Source organism: Heterodontus francisci, chromosome 32 (assembly GCF_036365525.1).
Source record: "Heterodontus francisci isolate sHetFra1 chromosome 32, sHetFra1.hap1, whole genome shotgun sequence".
Lineage (NCBI taxonomy): Eukaryota > Metazoa > Chordata > Chondrichthyes > Heterodontiformes > Heterodontidae > Heterodontus > Heterodontus francisci.
In genome coordinates this window covers 7,372,281-7,396,411 of record NC_090402.1, presented here as the reverse complement: position 1 = coordinate 7,396,411, position 24,131 = coordinate 7,372,281, and the positions used below count along the sequence as shown (strand labels likewise).

Below are 24,131 nucleotides of genomic sequence, written 5' to 3'. Positions count from 1 at the left end.
CAAAATACTGCAGATGCTGGAAATCTGAAATAAAAACAAGAAATGCTGGAAATATTCAGATCTGGCAGCATCTCTGGAGAGAGAGAAGCAGAATAGACATTTCAGGTCAGTGACCCTTCATCAGAACTGGCAAATGTTAGAAATGTAATAGGTTTTAAGCAAATAAAGTGGGGGTGAGGCAAGAGATAACAAAAGGCAAGGTATTGATAGGACAGAGGGTCACAGAGAATAACTGACCAGTAGGTCATGGAGCAAAGGCAAACGGTATGTTAATGGTGTGCTGAAAGACAAAGCATTAGTACAGAGAGGGTGTTAATTAACAGAAAAATGAACAGCCCTGGCCCAAAGCACAACATGAAAAAAAAGTGGGTAGACACATGGCAAAAAAATGAATGATGAAACAAACTGAAATAAAATAAACAAATAAAAGATAAGTAATAAAGAAAAAATAACTAAAAATAAAAAGGGGGGCCCGTCATGCTCTGAAATTATTGAACTCCGTGTTCAGTCCGGCAGGCTGTAGTGTGCCTAATTGGTAAATGAGATGCTGTTCCTCGAGCTTGCATTGATGTTCACTGGAACACTGCAGCAAGCCCAGGACAGCTGTGGGCATGAGAGCGGGTGGGTGTGTGTTAAATTGGCCAGCAACCGGAGCTCGGAGTCATGCTTTCGGACTGAGTGGAGGTGTTCTGCAAAGCGGTCATCCAATCTGCGTTTGGTCTCCCCAATGTAGAGGAGACCACATTGTGAGTAGTGAATACAGTATACTAAATTGAAAGAAGTACAAGTAACTTGTTGCTTCACCTGAAAGGAGTATTTGGGGCCTTGGATAGTGAGGAGAGAGGAGGTAAAAGAGGTGTTACACCTCCTGCGATTGCATGAGAAGGTGCCATGGGACGGGGACAAGGTGGTGGGGGTAATGGAGGAATGGACCAGGGTGTCACGAAGGGAACGATCCCTTCGGAATGCTGACAGGAGGGGCGGGGAAGATGTGTTTGGTAGCGGCATCACGCTGGGCGTGGCGGAAATGGCAGAGGCTGATCCTTTTAAATGTGGAGGCTGGTAGGGTGGAAAGTGAGAACAAGGGGAACCCTGTTGTGGTTCTGGGAGAGAGGGAAAGGGGTGAGGGTAGAGGTGCGGAAAATGGGCTGAACATGGTCGAGGGCCCTGTCAACCACAGTTGGGGGCAATCCTCGGTTGAGGAAAAAGGAAGACATATCTGAAGTGCTGTTGCGGAAGGTTGCATCATCAGAGCAGATGTGTCGGAGATGGAGAAACTGGGAGAATGGAATGGAGTCCTTATAGGAGGCAGGATGTGAAGAAGAGTCGAGGTAGCTGTGGGAGTGGTGGGCTTATAATGAATGTTAGTAGCCTATCCCCAGAGATGGAGACGGAGACAGAGAAGTCGGAGAAGGGAACTGTCGGAGATGGGCCATGTAAAGGTGAGAGAAGGGTGGAAATTGAAAGCAAAGTTGATTAAGTTTTCCATTGTGGGGCAGGAGCAGGAAACGGCACCAATACAGTCATCAGTGTACCGGAAAAAGAGTTGAGGGAGGTGGCCTGAGTAGGACTGGAATAAGGAATGTTTGACATATCTCACAAAAAGACGGGCATAACTAGGACCCATGTGGGTACCCATCGAAATACCTTTTACTTGAAGGAGAAGTTGTTCAATGTGCCAACATGTTCAGCCAGGCAGAGGAGGGTGGTGGTGGATGGGGACTGGTTGGGCCTCTGTTCAAGGAAGAAGCGGAGAGCCCTCAAACCGCCCTGGTGGGGGATGGAGATGTAGAGAGATTGGATGTCTATAGTGAAGAGGAGGCGGTTGGGGCCAGGAAACTGGAAATTGTCAAAATGCCGTAGGGCGTCAGAAGAGTCACGGATGTAGGTGGGAAGAGACTGGACCAGGGGGGAAAAGATAGTCGAGATAGGGAGAAATAAGTTCACTGGGGCAGGAACAGGCTGAAACAATGGGTCTGCCGGGACAGTCCTGTTTGTGAATTTTAGGAAAGAGGTAGAAGCAGGTTGTCGGGGGTTGCGGGACTATGAGGTTGGAAGCTGTAGAGGGAAGATCTCCAGAGGAGATGAGGTCAGTGACAGTCCTGTGGACAGTAGCTTGATGTTCGGTGGTGGGATCATGGTCCAGGGGAAGTAGGAAGAAGTGTCTGAGAGTTGGCGCTGAGCCTCTGCAATGTAGAGTCTGGTGCGCCAGACTACAACAGCACCCTTGTCTGCAAATATGATAATGTCGTGAGATCTGAGAGAAATGAGTGCAGCAAGTTTAGAGGGGACAGGTTAGAACAGATACTGTTCAATAACCCTTCCTGAACAATTGTTTAAGTAAATGAAGATTGTGTTCTGGTAGCTACGGTGATTAGAGCCATGGGTTACTCGTCCATTCTACTGAGAGTTTAAATCCTAGCCTCAGTTGATGTTGTTACAGACCTCTGTGATTTGCTGCGGTTTTGCCAATTTCAGCTGTTTTATGCAGCAGCGAAGCTCACTGCTACTTAGAGTTAAGGTTGGTGGTTGGTAATGGCATAATATCCTGTGACAAATTTTGTGATTTTCATATACTAACAAAAGCAAGATTTTGCCTTAAGTAGCTTGGTTCCCCCCCTCCCCCTTTAAAACTGACTTTTATGAGATTTGTATTTTTAAATCTATCACTGTATTTCATTATGTTACACTCTTTTAAGATAGAAAAAATTTAACTTGGACACTATCTGTGTACTATATATCAGTTGTAGTGGTGCAGTACAGTACTGCCTGCATACTATATCTAATATTCCAGTTGACACTGACCCTCAAGTTTAAAAATGTACTCTTTTAGAAGACACAGCTGAGCAAATTTGTTTTTAGAAACATAGGAATTGGTAAGATTATAAAAAGACCAAGATCCACCGAGGTTTGCCCTCTATCATCCTAGTAATGTGGTCCCATGATACAACAATAATGGTGTTGTCTAATAATAATCTCTATCAAATAGTCTACAACTGAGCCAGATGTGAGGTGAGGAAAACCCCCAGTTGTGAAGAGCTTTGGGAACCATAGGTCCAAAGTCACCTGTTCATCTCAAGCATGTTACGTCATCACGTCATGTCCCAAAATGTCATTTCTGCAAGAAAGCTATCTAATCTGCATTTTGAATGCATCAATACTAACAGCTTCCACTGTCTCCCTACAGAGCCTGTTCCATAGATTGACCACTTGCTCATGGCTCTCTGAAATGATCTTTCCTCAGCTTAGTTTTGAATTTATCTCCCTTAAAGCGCAAGCTGTGGCCTCTAGTTCTACTGTTGTGGACATGGTGAACTAGCTTAGAATCATAGAATGGTATAGCCCAAGAGGAGGATATTTGGCCCATCATGCATGTGCCTATTCTTTGGTAGTGCTATCCAGCCAGTCTCACTCTATTGCAGGCCCTGCAAATTTTTCCCTTCAAATGTTTCACAAATTCTCTTGAATGTTACTATTAAATCTGCTTCCACCATCCTTTCAGGCAGTGCATTCCAGGTCACAACTCATTGTGTAAAAACAAAACGTTTCCTCATATTGCCTTTGGTTCTTTTGTCAGTCACTATAAATTGTGTCTTCTGGTTACTGACTCACCTGCAACTGGAATCAGATTCTCCTTATTTACTCTATTAAAGCCCTTCATGATTTTGAGCACCTCTGTCAAAAAGCTTGTTAAGGACTACATTATCTAGTCATTTTAGAATACTAGAAATAACAATCATATCATCTTGCAACCGCATCTTTTCAAGTGAGAATCTGCCCAATTTACATAATCACTCCTCATAATTTAATCCTTCCATCTGCTCAATCATTCTGGTTGCTCTCTTCTGTGCACTTCCAATAGCTGCAAAATTCTTTGTACTGTGACAATCAGGGCTGAACACAGTATTCCAAGTGCGGTCACGCCAATGATAAAGAACGATAGACTTGCATTTATATAGCGCCTTTCACGACTACCAGACGTCTCAAAGCACTTAACAGCCAATGAAGTATTTTTTGAAGTGTAGTAGTCACTGTTGTGATTTATAAAGTGAAAGCTCAATATTGACCTTTTTAAAACTTCTCAATGTCCTACTTTGTTTTGTGCACAAGCATTGTTGTGATATCAGCAGATTTAGAAAGTGATTCTTTTTAGTGTTCTGCCAGCACCAAAACATGTTGCAACCAAAGGTTGTTGGTGTAGCATGCTCCTAGCACCAGCAAAGATCCTGGCATAATAACTCTAATAGGTATTAACAAATTTGTTAAATGTACCAAACCTTACCTCGAGTACTAGAATCAGACGGAGTATCAGTTGTCATGCATTGGCTGTATTTAAAGAGGGAATTTGCCTTCATACTTGTGGATTAAGCGTCACCTCTTTCAGGACTTTCCAAAGTACTTAACAGCCAATGATCACTTTTGAAGATTACTTGCCACTGCTACGTAGGCAAATGCAACAACCGCTTTGCGCACACAGAGGTCTCAAAAACAGTGCTGAGATAAATGACATTACTTGCTTCTTCAGCAGTTGGATTTCCTAGAGTATCTTTCTGTAATTACGTTAGAGACTTATAATCTAATGTAGTGCGCTGGCTGTAGTCCTCCTTTTGTACCATATCTATATGTGATCACTACAGCCCATTAAGTTCAATAAGCTGTAGCCTTACATGGAGTGTTGGTAGAGATGGGGGAAAAATACCAAGGAAGAAAACCTACCTCAGCTGCTACCTCCTTTCAGTCAAATAGCATGGACATTGGCTGTGGAACACACGATTTAAATATATCTACTCTCAAGGCTGCAGGCCAAAATATGTTGGAAAGAAGCTGTACTTGTTAGGTCAGGGTCCTGGATGCGAAATAGGAACCCTTTATGCTGTTGCTTAAAAAGCTGTAGAACTTTGGTTATTTGTCAAGACCCTGTCTGAAAAATGTTTAAAAAGCTGTAGATTTTCTAAGAACATGGGTTATCCATTCTACCTGGACTCTGCTCTAGTTTACCCTGGAATACACTATCATACGGCTTAGCGTTATTTCAAACAAGTTGCTGTGAGCTAGGACAGTGATTGCAGTAGAGCTATCTCCAAAATGATAGCTCCAACAGATAAGCTCTGTGTTCCCGCAGGTCTGTCCAAGTGAAGTCCCTGCATAGAACCATAGAAAAAGTACAGCACAGAAGGAGGCCATTCAGCCCATCGTGTCTGCGCCAGCCGAATAAACGATCCGCCCAAACTAATCCCACCTTCCAGCACCTATAGAAATACATCTTTGGCTCCTTTGTATACTTGTAGCAGCTGGATGTTTAATTGTGGAAAGGCACCAGGATCTCTCCTTGGGTTTGATAGCGGAACATCTCAAAGGCTCTTTATTCGGGGTGGGAGTTCTGTGTTTTGTGATTAAGTTGACCGCTCAGACAGCCATCTTTTCTCTCACATCCCTTCTGGTTTTAGCTGCACAAGGAAGCTAGATAACGACAATATATGTAAGAAGCTACATAAATGACAAGGCGTAGCTAGATAAGCACATGAGGTAGAAAGGAGTAGAAGGATATGTTGATAGAGTTAATGAGGTGGGAGGTGGTGTGGAGCATAAACATTAGCATAGAACTGCTGGGCTGAATGGCCTGTTTTTCTGTTGTAAAGTCTATACAAGGTCTCTGATTTATGGTTGGATTCTTGCTTCAAAAGCACGTTTGAGCATTTTTAAAGCATGGTCCTAGTCTTTGTGTGTGTGTGTTGTTGGCATCTGTTATTAAGGACTGCTGCGACCTGACTGATAATTTCGTAGGGTGGCTGTCAATTTTACCAACTTGGCTTCTCGGCAAGGAATGTATTTTGTAGGCTTTTATTTAAATCATACTTGTTCTTGGTGAGACATATTGCATGCCATGTGTTGAGTTTTACATTCATCAGTTTATGTGTGTATTCTTTATGCATTCTGACCATTTAGCTTCATTTAACTTCGAAAAAATTATGATGAATTATAGTCATCTCCAACTTAAATATTTTAAACTAAGCATTGTTGCCTTTTCAGTAGGAATATCTGCTATTTCTAATCTACTGTCTAATCTCTTGTGGCATTACTCAATAGGTGAGTGTTGAAATGTTTAGCTGCAAATCCGATATTCCTTTAATGCCATTATGTACATAAGTTTAGAGCTCAATTTTTTTTTCTACATTGTGTCCTGGAAGTATTTTTCTTTTCTCTGTTTGAAAGCTAAAGGGGGTCTATGTGCTTTTAAGACTGAGTTGTTTGTCTCTCTGAAGACGGTGTGTGCAAGCTGTAAGCCTCTTTCCTAAGCAACAGCAGGAAAGAGAGAGGTTACATGCCGTATCGTATCAGTTCGACTGTGTGTAAAGACTGGCTGGAACTGGTTTGAACTGGCAGACCAGCAAAGTGTGCCTCTTGAAGGAAGGATTTGTGTGTCTCAGCAGAAAATCTACATTGGCCTACAGGCTGTGTTTCGCCTAAAGAGGAAAAGATCCCTGGAAAGGAATATTTGCATTATTGGAGGTAGCAAATTCCTTTTTACTTCCAGTCTCTAAGAAATCTCTACCTCAGAAGTGACTTTCTGTTGCCTTTCGTGTTTCTGAGAGTTCTGGAAACTCAGTAAAGTTTCTACTAATAGACTGATAATTCAAAAATCTAAATAGACCTGTTGTTATACTCCTTGTTGAAAGATCTGTGTGACACCTACTGCAGCCGAAGTACCGTGAACGCTTATCCATTACAGACTGTTCATCAAACTCGTCGGGAGACTTCGAGTGACATCTGACTATTTGACTCTGGGACACCTCACCGTTGCTTTACAACCCAGTTGTTTTATCATTCCTAAGAAACCACTCTAATTTAAAACATTTTAGAACCGGTTAATGGTTGATTTTTGAATATGTGTGTGTGTGCATGAGGGGTAGGAGGAATAAGCAGTTAAGTCTTTACAGGCAAATTTATTTCAGTATTTAAGATTTAGTTTATTAAATAGTTAATTTGTTGTTTAAAGATATCTGGTTTGGTGTTTTTTATTCTGGGGGTTGTTAAAGTGTTTAATTTGGCTGATTTCTGGTAGGTGGGAAACTTTAATAATATGCTGTGACCTGTGGAGTAATGGGACTGAATTGACAGTGCAGTATTCCCGCTTCAGTCGTAACAAATGTTGTAGTACATGTTGTCATGCTCTGAAGGAGCTGTGATTAAATAAACAACGAATTGGAGGAATTATGAAAATAAAAAATCAACTTCTAAACTGAACCACAAAAACATGGACACTTGTACCAGACAAAATGGAGTAACAGTCACGTGACCCCTCCTGTATTGACAATACACACCTCCATCTGTTGAGGATGAAACTCGTTAACCTCATCTGAAATAACTCTGGGGAAAAACCATTGAAATTGAAAGGGGTACCATTGCATGTTGATCACTCCTGTCTACATGAATGAACTAACAAAAGGTTCTGGAGACAGACCGACTCACAGCTCAACCAAAATGAATAGGAGTGTAGTAGCACCTTCTTTCTTTTGGGCCTCCTTATCTCGAGAGACAATGGATACGCGCCTGGAGGTGGTCAGTGGTTTGTGAAGCAGCGCCTGGAGTGGCTATAAAGGCCAATTCTGGAGTGACAGGCTCTTCCACAGGTGCTGCAGAGAAATTTGTTTGTTGGGGCTGTTGCACAGTTGGCTCTCCCCTTGCGCCTCTGTCTTTTTTCCTGCCAACTACTAAGTCTCTTCGACTCGCCACAATTTAGCCCTGTCTTTATGGCTGCCCGCCAGCTCTGGCGAATGCTGGCAACTGACTCCCACGACTTGTGATCAATGTCACACGATTTCATGTCGCGTTTGCAGACGTCTTTATAACGGAGACATGGACGGCCGGTGGGTCTGATACCAGTGGCGAGCTCGCTGTACAATGTGTCTTTGGGGATCCTGCCATCTTCCATGCGGCTCACATGGCCAAGCCATCTCAAGCGCCGCTGACTCAGTAGTGTGTATAAGCTGGGGATGTTGGCCGCTTCAAGGACTTCTGTGTTGGAGATATAGTCCTGCCACCTGATGCCAAGTATTCTCCGAAGGCAGCGAAGATGGAATGAATTGAGACGTCGCTCTTGGCTGGCATACGTTGTCCAGGCCTCGCTGCCGTAGAGCAAGGTACTGAGGACACAGGCCTGATACACTCGGACTTTTGTGTTCCGTGTCAGTGCGCCATTTTCCCACACTCTCTTGGCCAGTCTGAACATAGCAGTGGAAGCCTTACCCATGCGCTTGTTGATTTCTGCATCTAGAGACAGGTTACTGGTGATAGTTGAGCCTAGGTAGGTGAACTCTTGAACCACTTCCAGAGCGTGGTCGCCAATATTGATGGATGGAGCATTTCTGACATCCTGCCCCATGATGTTCGTTTTCTTGAGGCTGATGGTTAGGCCAAATTCATTGCAGGCAGACGCAAACCTGTCGATGAGACTCTGCAGGCATTCTTCAGTGTGAGATGTTAAAGCAGCATCGTCAGCAAAGAGGAGTTCTCTGATGAGGACTTTCCGTACTTTGGACTTTGCTCTTAGACGGGCAAGGTTGAACAACCTGCCCCCTGATCTTGTGTGGAGGAAAATTCCTTCTTCAGAGGATTTGAACGCATGTGAAAGCAGCAGGGAGAAGAAAATCCCAAAAAGTGTGGGTGCGAGAACACAGCCCTGTTTCACACCACTCAGGATAGGAAAGGGCTCTGATGAGGAGCCACCATGTTGAATTGTGCCTTTCATATTGTCATGGAATGAGGTGATGATACTTAGTAGCTTTGGTGGACATCCGATCTTTTCTAGTAGTCTGAAGAGACCACGTCTGCTGACGAGGTCAAAGGCTTTGGTGAGATCAATGAAAGCAATGTAGAGGGGCATCTGTTGTTCACGGCATTTCTCCTGTATCTGACGAAGGGAGAACAGCATGTCAATAGTCGATCTCTCTGCACGAAAGCCACACTGTGCCTCAGGGTAGACGCGCTCGGCCAGCTTCTGGAGCCTGTTCAGAGCGACTCGAGCAAAGACTTTCCCCACTATGCTGAGCAGGGAGATTCCACGGTAGTTGTTGCAGTCACCGCGGTCACCTTTGTTTTTATAGAGGGTGATGATGTTGGCATCGCGCATGTCCTGGGGTACTGCTCCCTCGTCCCAGCACAGGCATAGCAGTTCATGTAGTGCTGAGAGTATAGCAGGCTTGGCACTCTTGATTATTTCAGGGGTAATGCTGTCCTTCCCAGGGGCTTTTCCGCTGGCTAGGGAATCAATGGCATCACTGAGTTCCGATTTGGTTGGCTGTATGTCCAGCTCATCCATGACTGGTAGAGGCTGGGCTGCATTGAGGGCAGTCTCAGTGACAGCATTCTCCCTGGAGTACAGTTCTAGGTAGTGCTCAACCCAGCGGTCCATCTGTTTGCGTTGGTCAGTGATTATGTCCCCCGATTTAGATTTGAGTAGCACCATTATAACAGAATGGTCCCCATTCAGACATCACCAGATAGCCATGGTTTCCATAGCAAAGTGACTCCTGACAAATGCAGAGCATGCGCAGAGCGATCGCGGAAGTCATCAATGTGTGCGAACATTTGCCAGCTTGCCAGTATGAATGCGCGCACATGACGTCGCCATGCAATGACGCCCTCACCCCTCAATAGCCGTCTCCATTCACCTGAACAGTACCCCGCTCCCTCCATCCCTGCTTCAATGGTCGCATCACCCCGCTCGATCCCTGCCACGTCAGTGCCTTCCCTCAACCACTCGCTCCCCCCGGCAGCTCACCCCCCCCACCCCCCAGCTACTTGCACCCGCCCCACTGGCCGCTTCCCCCCTCTCAGCCATTCGCTCCCACCCTCGTGCATTTCCCCCCCCCCCCCCCCCACCAGCTGCTCTTCACCCCCCAACCCCCTCGGTCCAGACCTCGCCACTGTTCCCCTGCCTCCCCTCAGCTGATCATTCCCCGTTTCCCCCCTGCCACCCTCTCCATCCACTCACTCCCCGCTTCTCTCTTTTTCCCCCCCCCACCCCGCCCTTCCCTCCTCGGCCACTCGCTCCTACGTCGCCCGTCACCCCACGTGGCCCGCCTTCAGGTGGCTCAACGGGGAAAAATTGAATGTGGGAGCGAGAGGTGGGAAGTGGTGGGGCCTGGAGCTAGCGGCTGTGGGGGCGAGAGGGGTGGGTGTTGTGGGTGGTAGCAGAGAGCGAGCAGCCGGAATCTGGGGTGGGGAAGTTGGGAGCGAGCCACCAGAGGCGGTGGCGAGCGGCGAAGCCGGAGCAAGTGGCTGAGGAAAGGCAGCGGGGAGCGAACAGCAAGAAGATGGGCACAGGAGGGCGTGGCAAAGAGAAACACAATGGGGGGGGGGGTGGCTGTTGGAGGCGGGATGGAGCCGGCGATGGCAGCCATTGAGGGGATTTTCCGGTTGAATTTGTTTTTTATGATAAGTTGGGCAGTGCCATCTTTAATCCTGGCAGCTGCCTGAGATGTCGCAGACAGTGGCATTTCAGTGGAAGAGGCTGCATTTACGCATGTGATAGTACTGCGTCACCTAGTGGTTGCGTTGTCAGCAAACGCAGCCTTTCCGTAGCCTGGTCCATTGTGTGGTCACCTAACAGAAACTCAAATGTGATGGATTTTGACCTCAAAAGGTAACCCTCCTAGACAGAAAGAAAGAGAGCAAGATCAAGCCAAGACCACAGAAAGCCAGTTTCCATCCAGAGGCTAAGAGAGAGAGTTCCAGCTAAAGAGAAGAACCCTGCTGAACAAGATCTGAACAACCACGACAGCTGAGAAATTACAAAGTGACTTTGAGACACTCCATCTGTGAAGATAAACCAAATTCACACCACCAACTTTGGGTGAGTTTAATCACTAGAACTCTACAACACCTCAGCAAGTTCAAGACAGCAAACATTCAGGACCAGCACCAATTAAAAACGACTTTTCTCCCGAGAAACTCAACAGTATTCTGTAAACCGCAAACTCTTATCGCCTTGGACTTTAATTACATCCTACCTTTTTACTCTCTATCTATTCTTGTGTATGAATGTGTGAGTGGGTGAAAGCTGTGACCATTTCAGGAATTGTTTAAAAATAAATGGTTATCTTCCTTTTTTATCCTATGAGAAAACCTGTCATTTATTTGATCCTAAAACACTCCAGGACTAACACATTTTCAACAAAACACAGTTGTGGTCAGTTGGGAGGTAAAAAGTGGAATCCATCCACACCACTTACCACCTGTCCATAACAAGGTCGTTCCACCAAAATGCAATCCCTGCATTAGAATTGTAATGGAAAGTATTTTATTAAACTTTTCTATTCTTGATGAAACTGACATGTCCTTGCTAATACTGAATGTAAAATGTGTCTATAACTGACGTGTCATACAATACTGGTAACCGATCCTGTTTCTTAAATCTGATTCTCACAACAATTGTATTTTATAGGCGGTCTTCATGGATACAGCATGACTACTCCAGGCATTCAGCCATTCTTCCCACCAGGATCCAGAGCATCAATTCTGGGCACTCCTCCCCTTGGCATCCAGCTGCAGACACCTCGCATCAGATTTGGGAACCAACTCTTCCAGCAGCATAACCGGAGATTTAACAAAGTAAGAGGAAAGCTAATTTCAGTGGGGTGAGCCAGATTGTCCTTATGGGAATGCTGTAGTGTAGAAATTAAGTTAGCCAATGTGACAAAAATGGAATATACCGGGGCCAAAAAATCTTATTAGTAAATGTGTAAATATCTGGTTTTCACATTGCAAATGTTGGATTTGTACTCAACTGAATGTCCAAGATATCAACTGCCTTGGCTATTAGGGCAGGTTACTTGAATCCATTCAATTAAAAGTAGCAGAAACTATAAATGACCTCAATGCAGTCAGTGTGGAAAATGAGCTTAGCTGGAGAAATGTAAGCTGTAGTTCCATTGCAAAGATTGGGTTGCTGAGCCACTGAAGAGGTGTTGTAATACATGTATTACATAAAAGATAAATGTCTGGCTGGAAGACTGTTGAGATCTGCTGGATTCTGTAAAATATGTTGGAAGATATACTTGCATTGAAGGTGGTCCAGCGAAGGGTCACTAGATTGGTCCCTGGAATGAAGGGGTTGCCCTATGATAGGCTAAGTAAATTGCACCTGTATTCTGTGGAGTTTAGAAGATTGAGAGGTGATCTCATTGAAACATGCAAGATTCTAAAGGGGCTGGATAGGGTAGACACTGAGAGATTATTTCCGCTGGTCGGGAATCTGAAACATGGGGGCACAGTCTCAGGATAAGGGGCTGATCATTTAGGACTGAGATGAGGAGAAATTACTTTACTCAAAGGGTTGTGAATCTTCGGAATTCTGTACCCCAGAGGGTTGTGAATACTCTATCGTTGAATACATTTTAGGCTGTGATAGACAGATTTTTGGTGTCTCAGGAAATCAAGGGTTATGATAGGGCGCGAAAGTGGAGTTGAATCCTAGAATCAGTCATGATCATTTTGAATGGTGGAGCAGGCTCGATGGGCCATGTGGTCTACTCCTAATTTTTGTGTTCTTGTACTTTAGGCAATAGTGCCCCCCCACCCCTCCAAACCTATGTGCTCCACCACCTAGAAGAGCAAGGGCAGCAGGTGCATGGGAACACCATTGCCTCCAAGTTCCCCTCCAAATCACATCAATATTCTGACTTGGGCATATATTGCTGTTCCTTCATCATCACTGGGTCAAAATCCTGTGGGAGCAGCTTCACCACACACACTACAGTGCTTCAGGAAGAAGGGCATCTAGGGATGGGCAAATTACACTGAAGCCTACGATTTTATGAATCCTCAGACACATGATTAATGTAGTTGATACAGTTATATTTCTCTTCTGGGGAGCTTTGTTCAGACAAATGCTTAGCATAGAGCATGCTTTCTAATGTTCTGTCTGGCTTGGCCTGGTAGTAAATTTTAAAAACAGCAGGTAAATTATAGTATTTTATAAATGACATTGTACTTTTGATATCAAAGGTAGTTGCTAAAACTAACACATGAGATAAGAATAAAAAGTACATTAGTGAACAAACATAGTTTGTTAGGACATTAGTCAACTTCAAATTGAATTTAAGATCCTGTTTGAGCAGCTGTCGGCTGTAGAAGCTTTTAATCATCAATATCTTACTCTTGGCCCTTATAAACCTTCCTTTCAGCGCCAATTACATTTTCCCTTACTCGTTTTTATTTGCTCTAATTTGTAAATGGGTGGAATTGTCTGAGACTAGCATTATAAGGTGATGGCAAAATCACTTCACGCAGTTGTGTTTATTGTGATAAATTTCAGGTTGAATGTGAACCAAGTCTTTTGTAAAGGTTTGCACTGTGGCAGGTGTAATGTGCAGTATACAACACCTGCTACAGTGCAGCTGCCCACATGAAAATATGGTTAAATAGCAATTTAAATTTCCACTGAATCCCCGACTGTCAACATCCTAGGGTTACCATTGACCAGAAACTGAACTGGAGTAGCCATTATAAATACCGTGGCTACAAGAGCAGGTCAGAGACTAGGAATCCTGCGGCGAGTAACTCACCTCCTGACTCCCCAATGCCTGTCCTCTATCTACAAGGCTCAAGTCAGGAGTGTGATGGAATACTCTGCACTTGCCTGGATGGGTGCTGCTCCAACAACACTCAAGAAGCTCGACACCATCCAGGACAAAGCAGCCCATTTGATTGTCACTCCATCCACAAACTTGCTGACGATACAACAATAAGTGGGAAGGCATGTTGTGATGAGGACACAAAGAATCGGCAAAGGGATATAGATAGGTTAAGTGAGTGTGCAAAAACGTGGCAGATGGTGTTCAATGTGGGAAAGTGTGAGGTAATCCACTTTGGTAGGAAAAATAAAAAGGCAGATTATTATTTAGATGGAGAAAGACTACAAAATGCTGCAGTACAGAGGGATCTGGGTGTTCTTGTGCATGAAACACAAAAGGTTAGCATGCAGGTGCAGCAAGTAATTAGGAAGGCAAATGGAATTTTGGCCTTTATTGCTCGGGGGTTAGAGTTTAGAAATAGGGAAGTCTTGTTACAGCTGTACAGGGTGTTGGTGAGGCCACACCTGGAGTACTGCGTACAGTTTTGGTCCCTGTATTTAAGGAAAGATATACTAGCATTGGAGGCAGTTCAGAAAAGGTTTACTAGGCTGATTCCTGGGATGAAGAGGTTGTCTTATCAAGAACGGCTAAACAGGTTAGGCCTTTATTCATTGGAGTTTATAAGAATGAGAGGTGATCTTATAGAAACATATAAGATTTTAAGGGGGCTTGACAGGGTAGATGTTGAGAAGATGTTTCCACTAGTGGGGGAATCTTGAACTAGGGGACATAGTTACAGAATAAGGGATCACATATTTAAAACTGAGATGTGAAGGAATTTCTTCTGAGGGTGGTGAATCTCTGGAATTCTCTGCCTCAGAGTTGTGGAGGCTAGGTCACTAAATGTATTTAAGGAGGAGGTAGATAGATTTTTGAAGTCTCGGAGTCGAGGGTTATGTGGAGCAGACCCAAAAGAGGAGTTGAGGCCTGGGACAGATCAGCCATGATCTTATTGAATGGCAGGGCAGGCTTGAGGGCTGAATGGCCTACTCCTGCTCCCTATTTCTTATGTTATGTAAACATTCACACCCTCCACCACCAACATACAGTGGCAACAGTGTGTACCATCTACAAGTTGCACTGCAGCAATGCACCAAGGCTCTTTAGACAGCACCTTCCAAACCCACGACTGCTATCAACTAGAAGGACAAGGACAGCAAATGAATGGGAACACCACCACCTGCAAGTTCCCCTCCAAGTCACACACCATCCTGACTTGGAACTACATCGCCGTTCCTTCACTGTTTATTTGTTTATTTTATTTATTTATTTTATTTAGAGATGCAGCACTGAAACAGGCCCTTCGGCCCACCGAGTCTGTGCTGACCAACAACCACCCATTTATACTAACCCTACAGTAATCCCATATTCCCTACCACCTACCTACACTAGGGGCAATTTATAATGGCCAATTTACCTATCACTTGCAAGTCTTTGGCTGTGGGAGGAAACCGGAGCACCCGGCCAAAACTCACAGGGAGAACTTGCTAACTCCGCACTGGCAGTACCCAGAATTGAACCCGGGTCCCTGGAGCTGTGAGGCTGCGGTACTAACCACTGTGTTGCTGGGTCAAAATCCTGGAACTCCCTTCCTAGTAGCACTGTGGGTGTGCCTACCTCACATGGACTGCAGTGGTTCAAGAAGGCTATTGCTAGGGGGTTGGAGTTTAAAAATAGGGAAGTCCTGTTACAACTGTACAGGGTGTTGGTGAGGCTGCACCTAGAGTATTATGTACAGTTTTGGTCCCCATACTTAAGGAAGGGTATACTGGCATTGGAGGCAGTTCAAGAGATTCACGAGGCTGATTCCTGGGATGAAGGGGTTGACTTATCAAGAACATCTAAACAGGTTAGGCCTTTATTCATTAGAGTTTAGAAGAATGAGGGGTGATCTTATTCAAATGTACAAGATTCTGAGGGGGCTTGACAGGGTAGATGTTGAGAAGATGTTTCCACAAGTGGGGGAATCTCAAACTAGGGGACATAGTTGCAGAATAAGGGGACACTCATTTAAAACTGAGATGCAAAATAATTTCTTCTCCCAGAGGGTAGAGAATGTCTGGAATTCTCTACCCCCGAGAGTTGTGGAGGCTAGATCACTGAGAGTATTTAAAGAGGAGGTAGATAGATTTTTGAAATATCAGGTTGAGGGCTGAGGAGGTGAGGTGTGGGGCAGATCAGCCATGATCTTATTGAATGACGGGGCAGGTTTGAGGGGCCGAATGGCCTGCTCCTATTTCTTATATTCTTCTCAAGGGCAATTGGGGATGGGTAATAAATGCTGGCCTAGCCAGTGTTGCCCACATCCCATGAATGAATTCTTTTTAAATGTGTTTAAAGCACCTGCAAATGTCTTTTTTATACAGGGTGACTCATAACATGTGCTGGTCCATAGACAGATATTAGTGCTTTATAGAAACTTCTATGTCACAGGTAGCAGCGTACAGTTATGTTTTTTTCTCACAAGCGCAATCCACCAGTCATTTTGGATGTTCATGATTTACATTGAAGGGTGCTGCATGCTTGACGATATGCTGTCTTTTCTTTTTCTGGCTGGCTGGCACAACTCTTTGGACTAAAAAGCAGTTTAAAGAAAACAGAAGTCCTGCGTCAGCCTGCACCCCAAGAAGAATATAGACCACCGAGCATTGTCGTCGAGGGAACCGGGCTGAATGCCGTCAAACAGTTTACCTATTTGGGGAGCGTTATCTCGTTTGATGTCACCATAGACAAGGAAGTGGACAATAGGCTTTCAGAAGCAAACCGTACATTTGGCAGGCGCTACAGACGAGTGTGCAGCATCCACAGCTTCAATACAGACCAAATTCAGTGTACAAAGCCATAGTCTTAGCACCTTTGAGAAATTGGACTAGCACCTTTGAGACATGGCTTTTAAAGAGCTACTCAACTCCATTTTAAAAGTCTTTTATTCTCAACCTGCTATTCAGAACCGTGTATGTGTCATGGATAAATGCAGCCAGTGTTGTCGTACCTGGGTGCACCATACTATAGCTTCACCTTGCATATTGAATAGTGTATCGGTATGATGCCTTAGCCCATGTTTTAGTTTTGGTACATGACTTTCCACTGAACACAAAATGTTCTGACTTGCAGGATTTTAAGAGAATGCAGGATATGAGAAGGGACCGCTATCCTCCACGGGAGCCATTCCGGGCAAAAATGGATGAGAAATGTGATGCAGACAAAACCAACACAGAACCTGTAACAAAGGAATCAACAGGTACTAAGATTGCAAACAAAGTTATATTAATACCATCTGTAACTCAAAAGCCTGCAAGGTAATGAAATAGGAAGGCAAAGCAAATCTTTTTCAATGTTGACTTCCTAATCATATTTGCCCCTCTAAGCTTTTGGTTGTGTATATTTGCTAATATCCTTTTAAAAATAGCTCTGAAAATCATACTCTGTAAGAGCTGCACCTACAAGGTCTACCGTAGTTTTCAGGCAGTTATAGATGCAATGGCTCATTTCAGGCAGACGTCTTTTAATCTATAATAATACTTGGTTTTTATCTGGCCACACTGTTTTGATTGGTCAGTTTAAGGGGCATGTCTGGTCTGTTTAATTGGTGGGCGGTGTGTGACACACATGCAGCTGCCAACAACTGGTGGCGGGTTAGGGGTGATGGTAGAGAACAAACAGTGGAAGGTAAGGGGAGCCCAACAACAAAGCTACCCTGGCTGGAGAAATTGTTTGTGAAGGAGGGATGGAAGGAATGGGAGGGGATGGCATGGGAGGGGTCGATAAGATGATGGAATTGATTAAGTATAACAAAATGGTGGGGACAACTATTTGATACAACTTTTTATTTAAAAGCTATTCTTTGTTATTGAAGATTCAATAGATTTGAATGAAAAAGTTTTAGAAAAGCTCTCAGGTGAATTAAAAGAATACATCAGCGTTGATTCTATCGATGAAGATGATAACAGTATATTCTGTATCGTCTAACTCCAATGGCCATACCACCTTATAAGGAAGGAGCAGTTATAATGTTGCTACGAAACTTGAATCCTAAACAAGGACTTTGCCATGGAACAAGATTGGTAATTAGGAAGCTGTTTTCTTCAGCGATAGATGCTGAAATTATAACAGGCCGATTTCAAGAAAATAGTGTTCATTCCTTGAATAATGTGGAGCCCATCTGGGATAAATCTGCCTTTTCAACTCGGGAGAAAACAGTTCCCAATTAAACTTTCATATTCTATGACTATAATCAAGTCACAAGGCCAGACTTTTGACAAAATTTGTATTTACACATGGACTGCTTTATTTAGCTTTTTCTAGTGTGAGAACTTTTCACTCTATTAAAGTTTTGGTGAAAGAATAACAAGGGAAGCCTGTATTTAAAGAAGGACTTTGTAATAAAGATACTAATTTGACTGCAAGTGTTTCGCAGGTCTCTGCTAGTATGGGTAAATATAACATCATGTACTTGGATAGGGGCATTGCCAGGCATGTATATACCATGCAGGAGATAGCAGGGCTGGTGAATGGGGCTGATGGTGTGTATAAATTACTTCATGACAGTATAGAATAGATTGGATGGACCAGACAGGCCTTTTCTGTCCTTCCTATTCATGTAATGCAAACAATTGTATTTACAAACTGCATCTCTCATCGAATTAGAGAATCTGCCTGTTTAATTTGCTACTGTCAATGTCCTTTCCTGTTTAATGCTCTTGAAGCTTCAAAAGAAATGGGGGTGCAGGCTTGTTGAACTAGATTGACTTCTTGTTCCTAGATTTTCTATTCTTTCGGTCCCAATTGCTCTTTTTGTCCATCATTCTATCACACTACATTGCAATCTCCAGTGGCTGCGTGAATGCAGAATTAATGCTATAACGCCTTGCATACCGCTGAACACACAAGAACTGGAATAAAGTCAATTGGTGAACTGCTGAGTGTCATTCTCACAAATTATGGTGTTTTATCACCTGAGCAGTTACTGCATAAAATGCTTCTCATCCATGTATCTAGAATATTTCAATATTTACTGAAACATTTAGATCCTCTGAGATGTTGATTCTTTTGAGCTTATAAGTTGTAAAAGATGTTTGTAGTAGCTAACTGTAGGTATTTTTAAATACACTATTCTCCATGCATATATTATTTTATTGTGACTAATCATTTGTTCCAAGACTACTTGTCAATACAGATGTTATGTTAGCAAGTGTTACTTTAAACACATTCTCATTCTCTCCAGCACTATGACTACATTTTCCCCATTGCCTCTCCTGCACTGCCACTGAAACCCTATTCTACACAGTCATCAGTTTGAAACTCTTCCTTTCAAATCTCAAGTTCCACCCTATGTAAACTCCAACTCATCAAAAATTCTACTAGCCACAGTGTGTTCTTTACTAGGTTTTGCTCCCCTGTAGTTTGTCCTTGGCAGCTATCCATTGGCTCCTTGTCCCCCAACTTTCTGAATTACGATTTCTTGTCTTTGTCTACAAATTTCACTGCTGCGTTCACTCCTGCTTATCTTCAGAGCCTTATGTACCAGTATGCACCCTCTGCTCTTCTGCCTTTGACCTCTTTTGAATTCACCGTTACTTCAGTAGTAATGTTCCTGGAATCTTCACCAGATACTCTGAAACTTTCTCTTTAAAACCTTTTCTATTAGTATTCTAAAGTAGGAGGCAGAGCTTTTAGCCATCAGCCCCCACATTTCCTGCACTTCTTGTACTCCAATACCCTGTAGAAATGAAAGCAAAATACTGCGGATGCTGGAAATCTGAAATAAAAACAAGAAATGCTGGAATCACTCAGCAGGTCTGGCAGCATCTGTGGAAAGAGAAGCAGAGTTAACGTTTCGGGTCAGTGACCCTTCTTCGGAACTGACAAATATTAGAAAAGTCACAGATTATAAGCAAGTGAGGTGGGGGTGGGGCAAGAGATAACAAAGGAGAAGGTGCACCTTCTCCTTTGTTATCTCTTGCCCCACCCCCACCTCACTTGCTTATAATCTGTGACTTTTCTAATATTTGTCAGTTCCGAAGAAGGGTCACTGACCCGAAACGTTAACTCTGCTTCTCTTTCCACAGATGCTGCCAGACCTGCTGAGTGATTCCAACATTTCTTGTTTTTAACCCTGTAGAAATGCCTTGGGATGTTGTGTAAATGTTGCATTAGTGCAAGTTATCAGTTTTCCCTTTAGGGTGCTTGCACTATTCTGAAGCCTGTAGTTGTTTGCCAACTGGCAGTGGCAGTGATGGATTGTCTGGGAGCAGTCCAGAGTGACCCTTCTGCTTACTTCTGTTCCCTTCCCTGCATGCCCCTCTCCTTTTATTAAATCTGTTCCTCTGTACTGAATGCAGTGTAATGGCAGGCTGAAATCAAAGAAACTTTCAAATTAGAGATCGTTCATATTTGGTTCCTGCTTCACCCTTCTTTCCTGGTTGTCATCATATTTATCATGTCGATATTGAACACTAATTGCTGCAGTCTGAAACCATTTTACTGCAGTAGCAAGAATGTGATCTGGCAACTTTATGAACCCCATCTATCAGTGACTAAAATAGATGAGCTGAGGAGGTTATTGTGGTTGGTATTTTTTGAGATCAAATTAAAATGATGGGAGGGTAAGCAAGTTTCAATTATAGTATTTTAAGTGGAATTAATTGGTGTTTCTTTTTAATCAGGTAACAAACCTGCTGAGACAAAAAAGGCTGCCCATTTTATACCTCTGAAAGATGAAGATTCTTCACAAACTGACGAACCAGAAGTAAAAAGGAGAAGGCTTGGGAGGTATTTGAAAGTTGTTTTAAATTGCTTCTGCTTTTCCCACCTGCCCTTGAGGCAGGTGTGGTATGGTACCATAGGCATCAACTGTTACCCAGCGCCTTGCTCAAATACTCACCTTCACATGTAAGCCTGGATAGTTGGTGTCGTAGGAATGGGGGTCTGTCATTTAACCCTTTGAGCCTGTTCCACTATTCAGAGGTCACAGATCAGCCATGATTTGACGCCTTTACCCCATGTCCCTCGATACCGCTTCCTTGTTACTACTTCAAAAAATGTGATTAAGTTGGTCAGATGAGATCTTCCTTTAACAAATCATGCTGACCATCCTTCATTAATCTGTGCCCTTTTAAGTGACAGCTTCTCCTGTCTCTCAGAATTCATTGCGATAATTTGCCCACTACTGAGGTTAGACTGACACCTGTAATTATTTGGTCTATACCTCGCACCCTTTTTAAACAGAGGTACAACATTAGCAGTCCTTCAATCCACTGGCACCACACCTGTATCCAGTGAGGATGGGAAAATAATGGTCAGACCTTCCGCTATTTCCTCTCTTGTTTCTTTTAACAGCCTGGGGTACATTTCATCCGGTCCCGGTAATTTTATCAACTTTCAAGGATGCTAATCCCATTAATACTTCCTCTTTCCCTATGTTTATCACATCCAATACTTCATACCCTGCTTCCTTAACTACAAAGTCTGCATCGTCCTCCTCTTTTGTGAAGACCAATGCAAAGTAATCATTAAGAACAATACCAACAACTTCTGCCCCTGCATATAGGTTATCCTTTTGGTCTTTTATGGGCCCTACTCTTTCCTTAGTTATCCTCTTACTCTTAATGCATTGATAAAACATCTTTGGTTTCACCTTGACTTTGCTTGCCAATATTCTTTCATGCCCTCTTAGCTTTTCTAATTTCCTTTTTGATTTCACCCCTCTACTTCCTATACTCCTCTCTGCTTTCTGTAGTATTGAGTTCTAGGTATCGGACGTAAGCTTTCCTTTTCAGCCTTATCTTACCCTGTAAACTCCTTGACATCCTTGGAGCTCTAGATTTGGCAGTCCCACCCTTTTTCTCCCTCTATCTCTCTCTCCCTCTGTTTCTATCTCTCCCAAGCCCTGACTCTGTCTCAGTCTCTCTCTCTCTCTCTCTCTCCCCCTGTCTGTCTGTCTCTCCCTGTATTCAAGTTGCAAAGTGATGACATCTATAAACATGCTATCCACAAAGCAACCTCACAGATACACCTCAGTATTGTCAACTGCTACTCAAGTTCTGAAAGCTCCCCCTCTCCCACCACTCTGGCTCCCCCTCTCCCACCACTCTGGCTCCCCCTCTCTCTCTGTCTCTCTCTCCCACCGCGCTGTCTCGCTCTCTCTCTCCCTCCCACCGCGCTGTCTCGCTCTCTCTCTCTCCCTCCCACTGCGCTGTCTCGCTCTCTCTCTCTCTTCCACCGCTCTGTCTCCTTCTCCCTCTCTCTCTCTCTTTCCCCCCCCCACCACCACCATGCTGGCTCTCTCTCTCTCTCCCACAGCGCTGGCTCTCTCTCTCTCTCTCTCTCTCTCCCCCCCCCCCCCACCGCGCTGGCTCGCGCTCTCTCTCTCCCACCCACCGCACTGGCTCGCTCTCTCTCTCTCCCACCCACCGCACTGGCTCGCTCTCTCTCTCTCCCACCCACCGCGCTGGCTCGCGCTCGCTCTCTCCCATCGCGCTGGCTCGTAATGCTCCGCTCTCGCTGTTTCCCGCTCTCTGAATGAACACTCGCGCTCTCCATGGACCCCCAAGTCTCTTCAGTCCTTCACTGTTTTTAGCTTTTCACCATTTATGCAGTACTTTGATCTATCCCTTTTAGGGCCAAAATTGATGACCTCGTACTTAGTGATATCTGTTACCACAGTGCCCATTCACTTAATCTGTTAACAGCCCTTTGTAATTTTATGCTTCCATCTACACTGCTGGGCTTGTTTGACCACGTGAGGGCATCACAGCCTATCCTGCTTCTTTACTTATTCGCACTTTATACACACACCCTGCTTACCCCAAACATTTGCACTGTCTACATTTCTACCCTAGCTCAGATTATCTAAGCAGATACAAACCCGTGATTTTAATTAGGAATTTATTTCCCTAGTCTTTGTGTCTCTTGTTACACCTGGTGGTGCATTTCCCCACTAAAATGTCAGTGAGTTAGCTTTCTTTTCTATGTCGTGGCATGGACTCAATTGGCCGAATGGCCTCTTCTGTGCTGTAAATGCCTCTATGACTCTGATTTGCTATTCTCTTTGGCTTGCTGTCACACTCCCATGGTTACACTGTGAAGTTTCCCTCCGGTACATACTTGACCCTTAGAATAGCAGGTGATATTTTTTTTGACCAGAGTTCTTATTTGGGGTGGCGCAGTGGTTAGCACTGCAGCCTCACAGCTCCAGCGACCCGGGTTCAATTCTGGATACTGCCTGTGTGGAGTTTGCAAGTTCTCCCTGTGTCTGCGTGGGTTTCCTCCGGGTGCTCTGGTTTCCTCCCACAGCCAAAGGACTTGCAGGTTGATAGGTTAATTGGCCATTATAAATTGCCCCTAGTATAGGTAGGTGGTAGGGAAATATAGGGACAGGTGGGGATGTGGTAGGAATATGGAATTAGTGTAGGATTAGTAGAAATGGGTGGTTGATGGTCGGCACAGACTCGGTGGGCCGAAGGGCCTGTTTCAGTGCTGTATCTCTAAACTAAGAACTAAACTAATACCTCCCTAACGTTGCCATCAGGTATACGGGAATGGTCCTGGAGTCTTGTCTTCCTCTGATTCTTCTCTTTCCCCACCCCATGGAATGGAGCCTGATCTTTACTGTGTGCTTATCCACCATGACAGGTCCGAGGCAATAATCTGCATGAGGAACATGACTGCTGTCCCTTTTCTTATCACTGAGGTGCTGTGCATTGGTGCCCCCACCTTGCTGTAATTCTGATCAAGTGAAAGGTTTTATGATGTTTACGGGCTAGCATGAATGGCAAAAACATATATGTTTTATGGTCATTTCTGAATTTTAAAACATGCATTTTGATTTGTAACAAGATTGCATTCCAATCGACAACGCCTTAGAATGGTCAGAAAAAGAAAGACTTGTATTTATGCAGCGCCTTTCATGACCTCAGGACGCTCCAAAGAACTTTACAGCCAGTGAAGTGTGGTCACTGTTGTAACACGGGAAATGCAGCACTCAGTTTGTGCACAGTTCCCTAAAACTGCAATGTGATAATGACCAGATGACATGTTTTTAGTGATGTTGATTGAGGGATAAATATTGGCCAGGACACTGGGGAGAACTCCCCTGCTCTTCTTTGAAATAATGCCATGGGATTTTTTTATATCCAGCTGAGAGAGCAGACTAGGCCTCAGTTTAACGTTGTGTCTGATGGTGCAGCACTCCCTCAGTACTGCTCTGGAGTGTCAGCCTAGATTTTTTTGGTGTTCAAGTCTTTGGAGTGGGACGGGAACCCACAACCATGTAACGCAGGCTAGAGTGCAACCCACTGAGCCAAAGCTGACACACAAAAGCTGGGATTGCAACCACAGTTCTCCACACAAAGTGCCGTTCTTGCTGCGCTGCTGTGGATAGAAGCACACATGCAGAGGCCAGGCTCTAGTCCTTGAGAAATAAGTGAATTTATTAAACTTTACTCTGGGGAAAAGCTGGTATTTCACTGAAACTGTGCTTTTTCTAAAAAGAGA

General features: G+C 44.1%; 1 protein-coding gene across 6 annotated transcripts in view; it reads left to right on the top strand.

Annotated features, from left to right (window-relative positions):
- Positions 1–24,131, top strand: part of ciz1a (cdkn1a interacting zinc finger protein 1a) — a 72,340-nt gene that overhangs the window by 9,642 nt on the left and 38,567 nt on the right. For all 6 annotated transcript variants that reach the window (XM_068012134.1, XM_068012137.1, XM_068012136.1 and 3 more), the window contains exons 3-5: positions 11,447–11,613; positions 16,752–16,878; positions 20,303–20,408. In XM_068012134.1, coding sequence (XP_067868235.1) covers positions 11,447–11,613; positions 16,752–16,878; positions 20,303–20,408 — 400 coding nt within the window. The remainder of the gene's footprint in view (positions 1–11,446; positions 11,614–16,751; positions 16,879–20,302; positions 20,409–24,131) is intronic.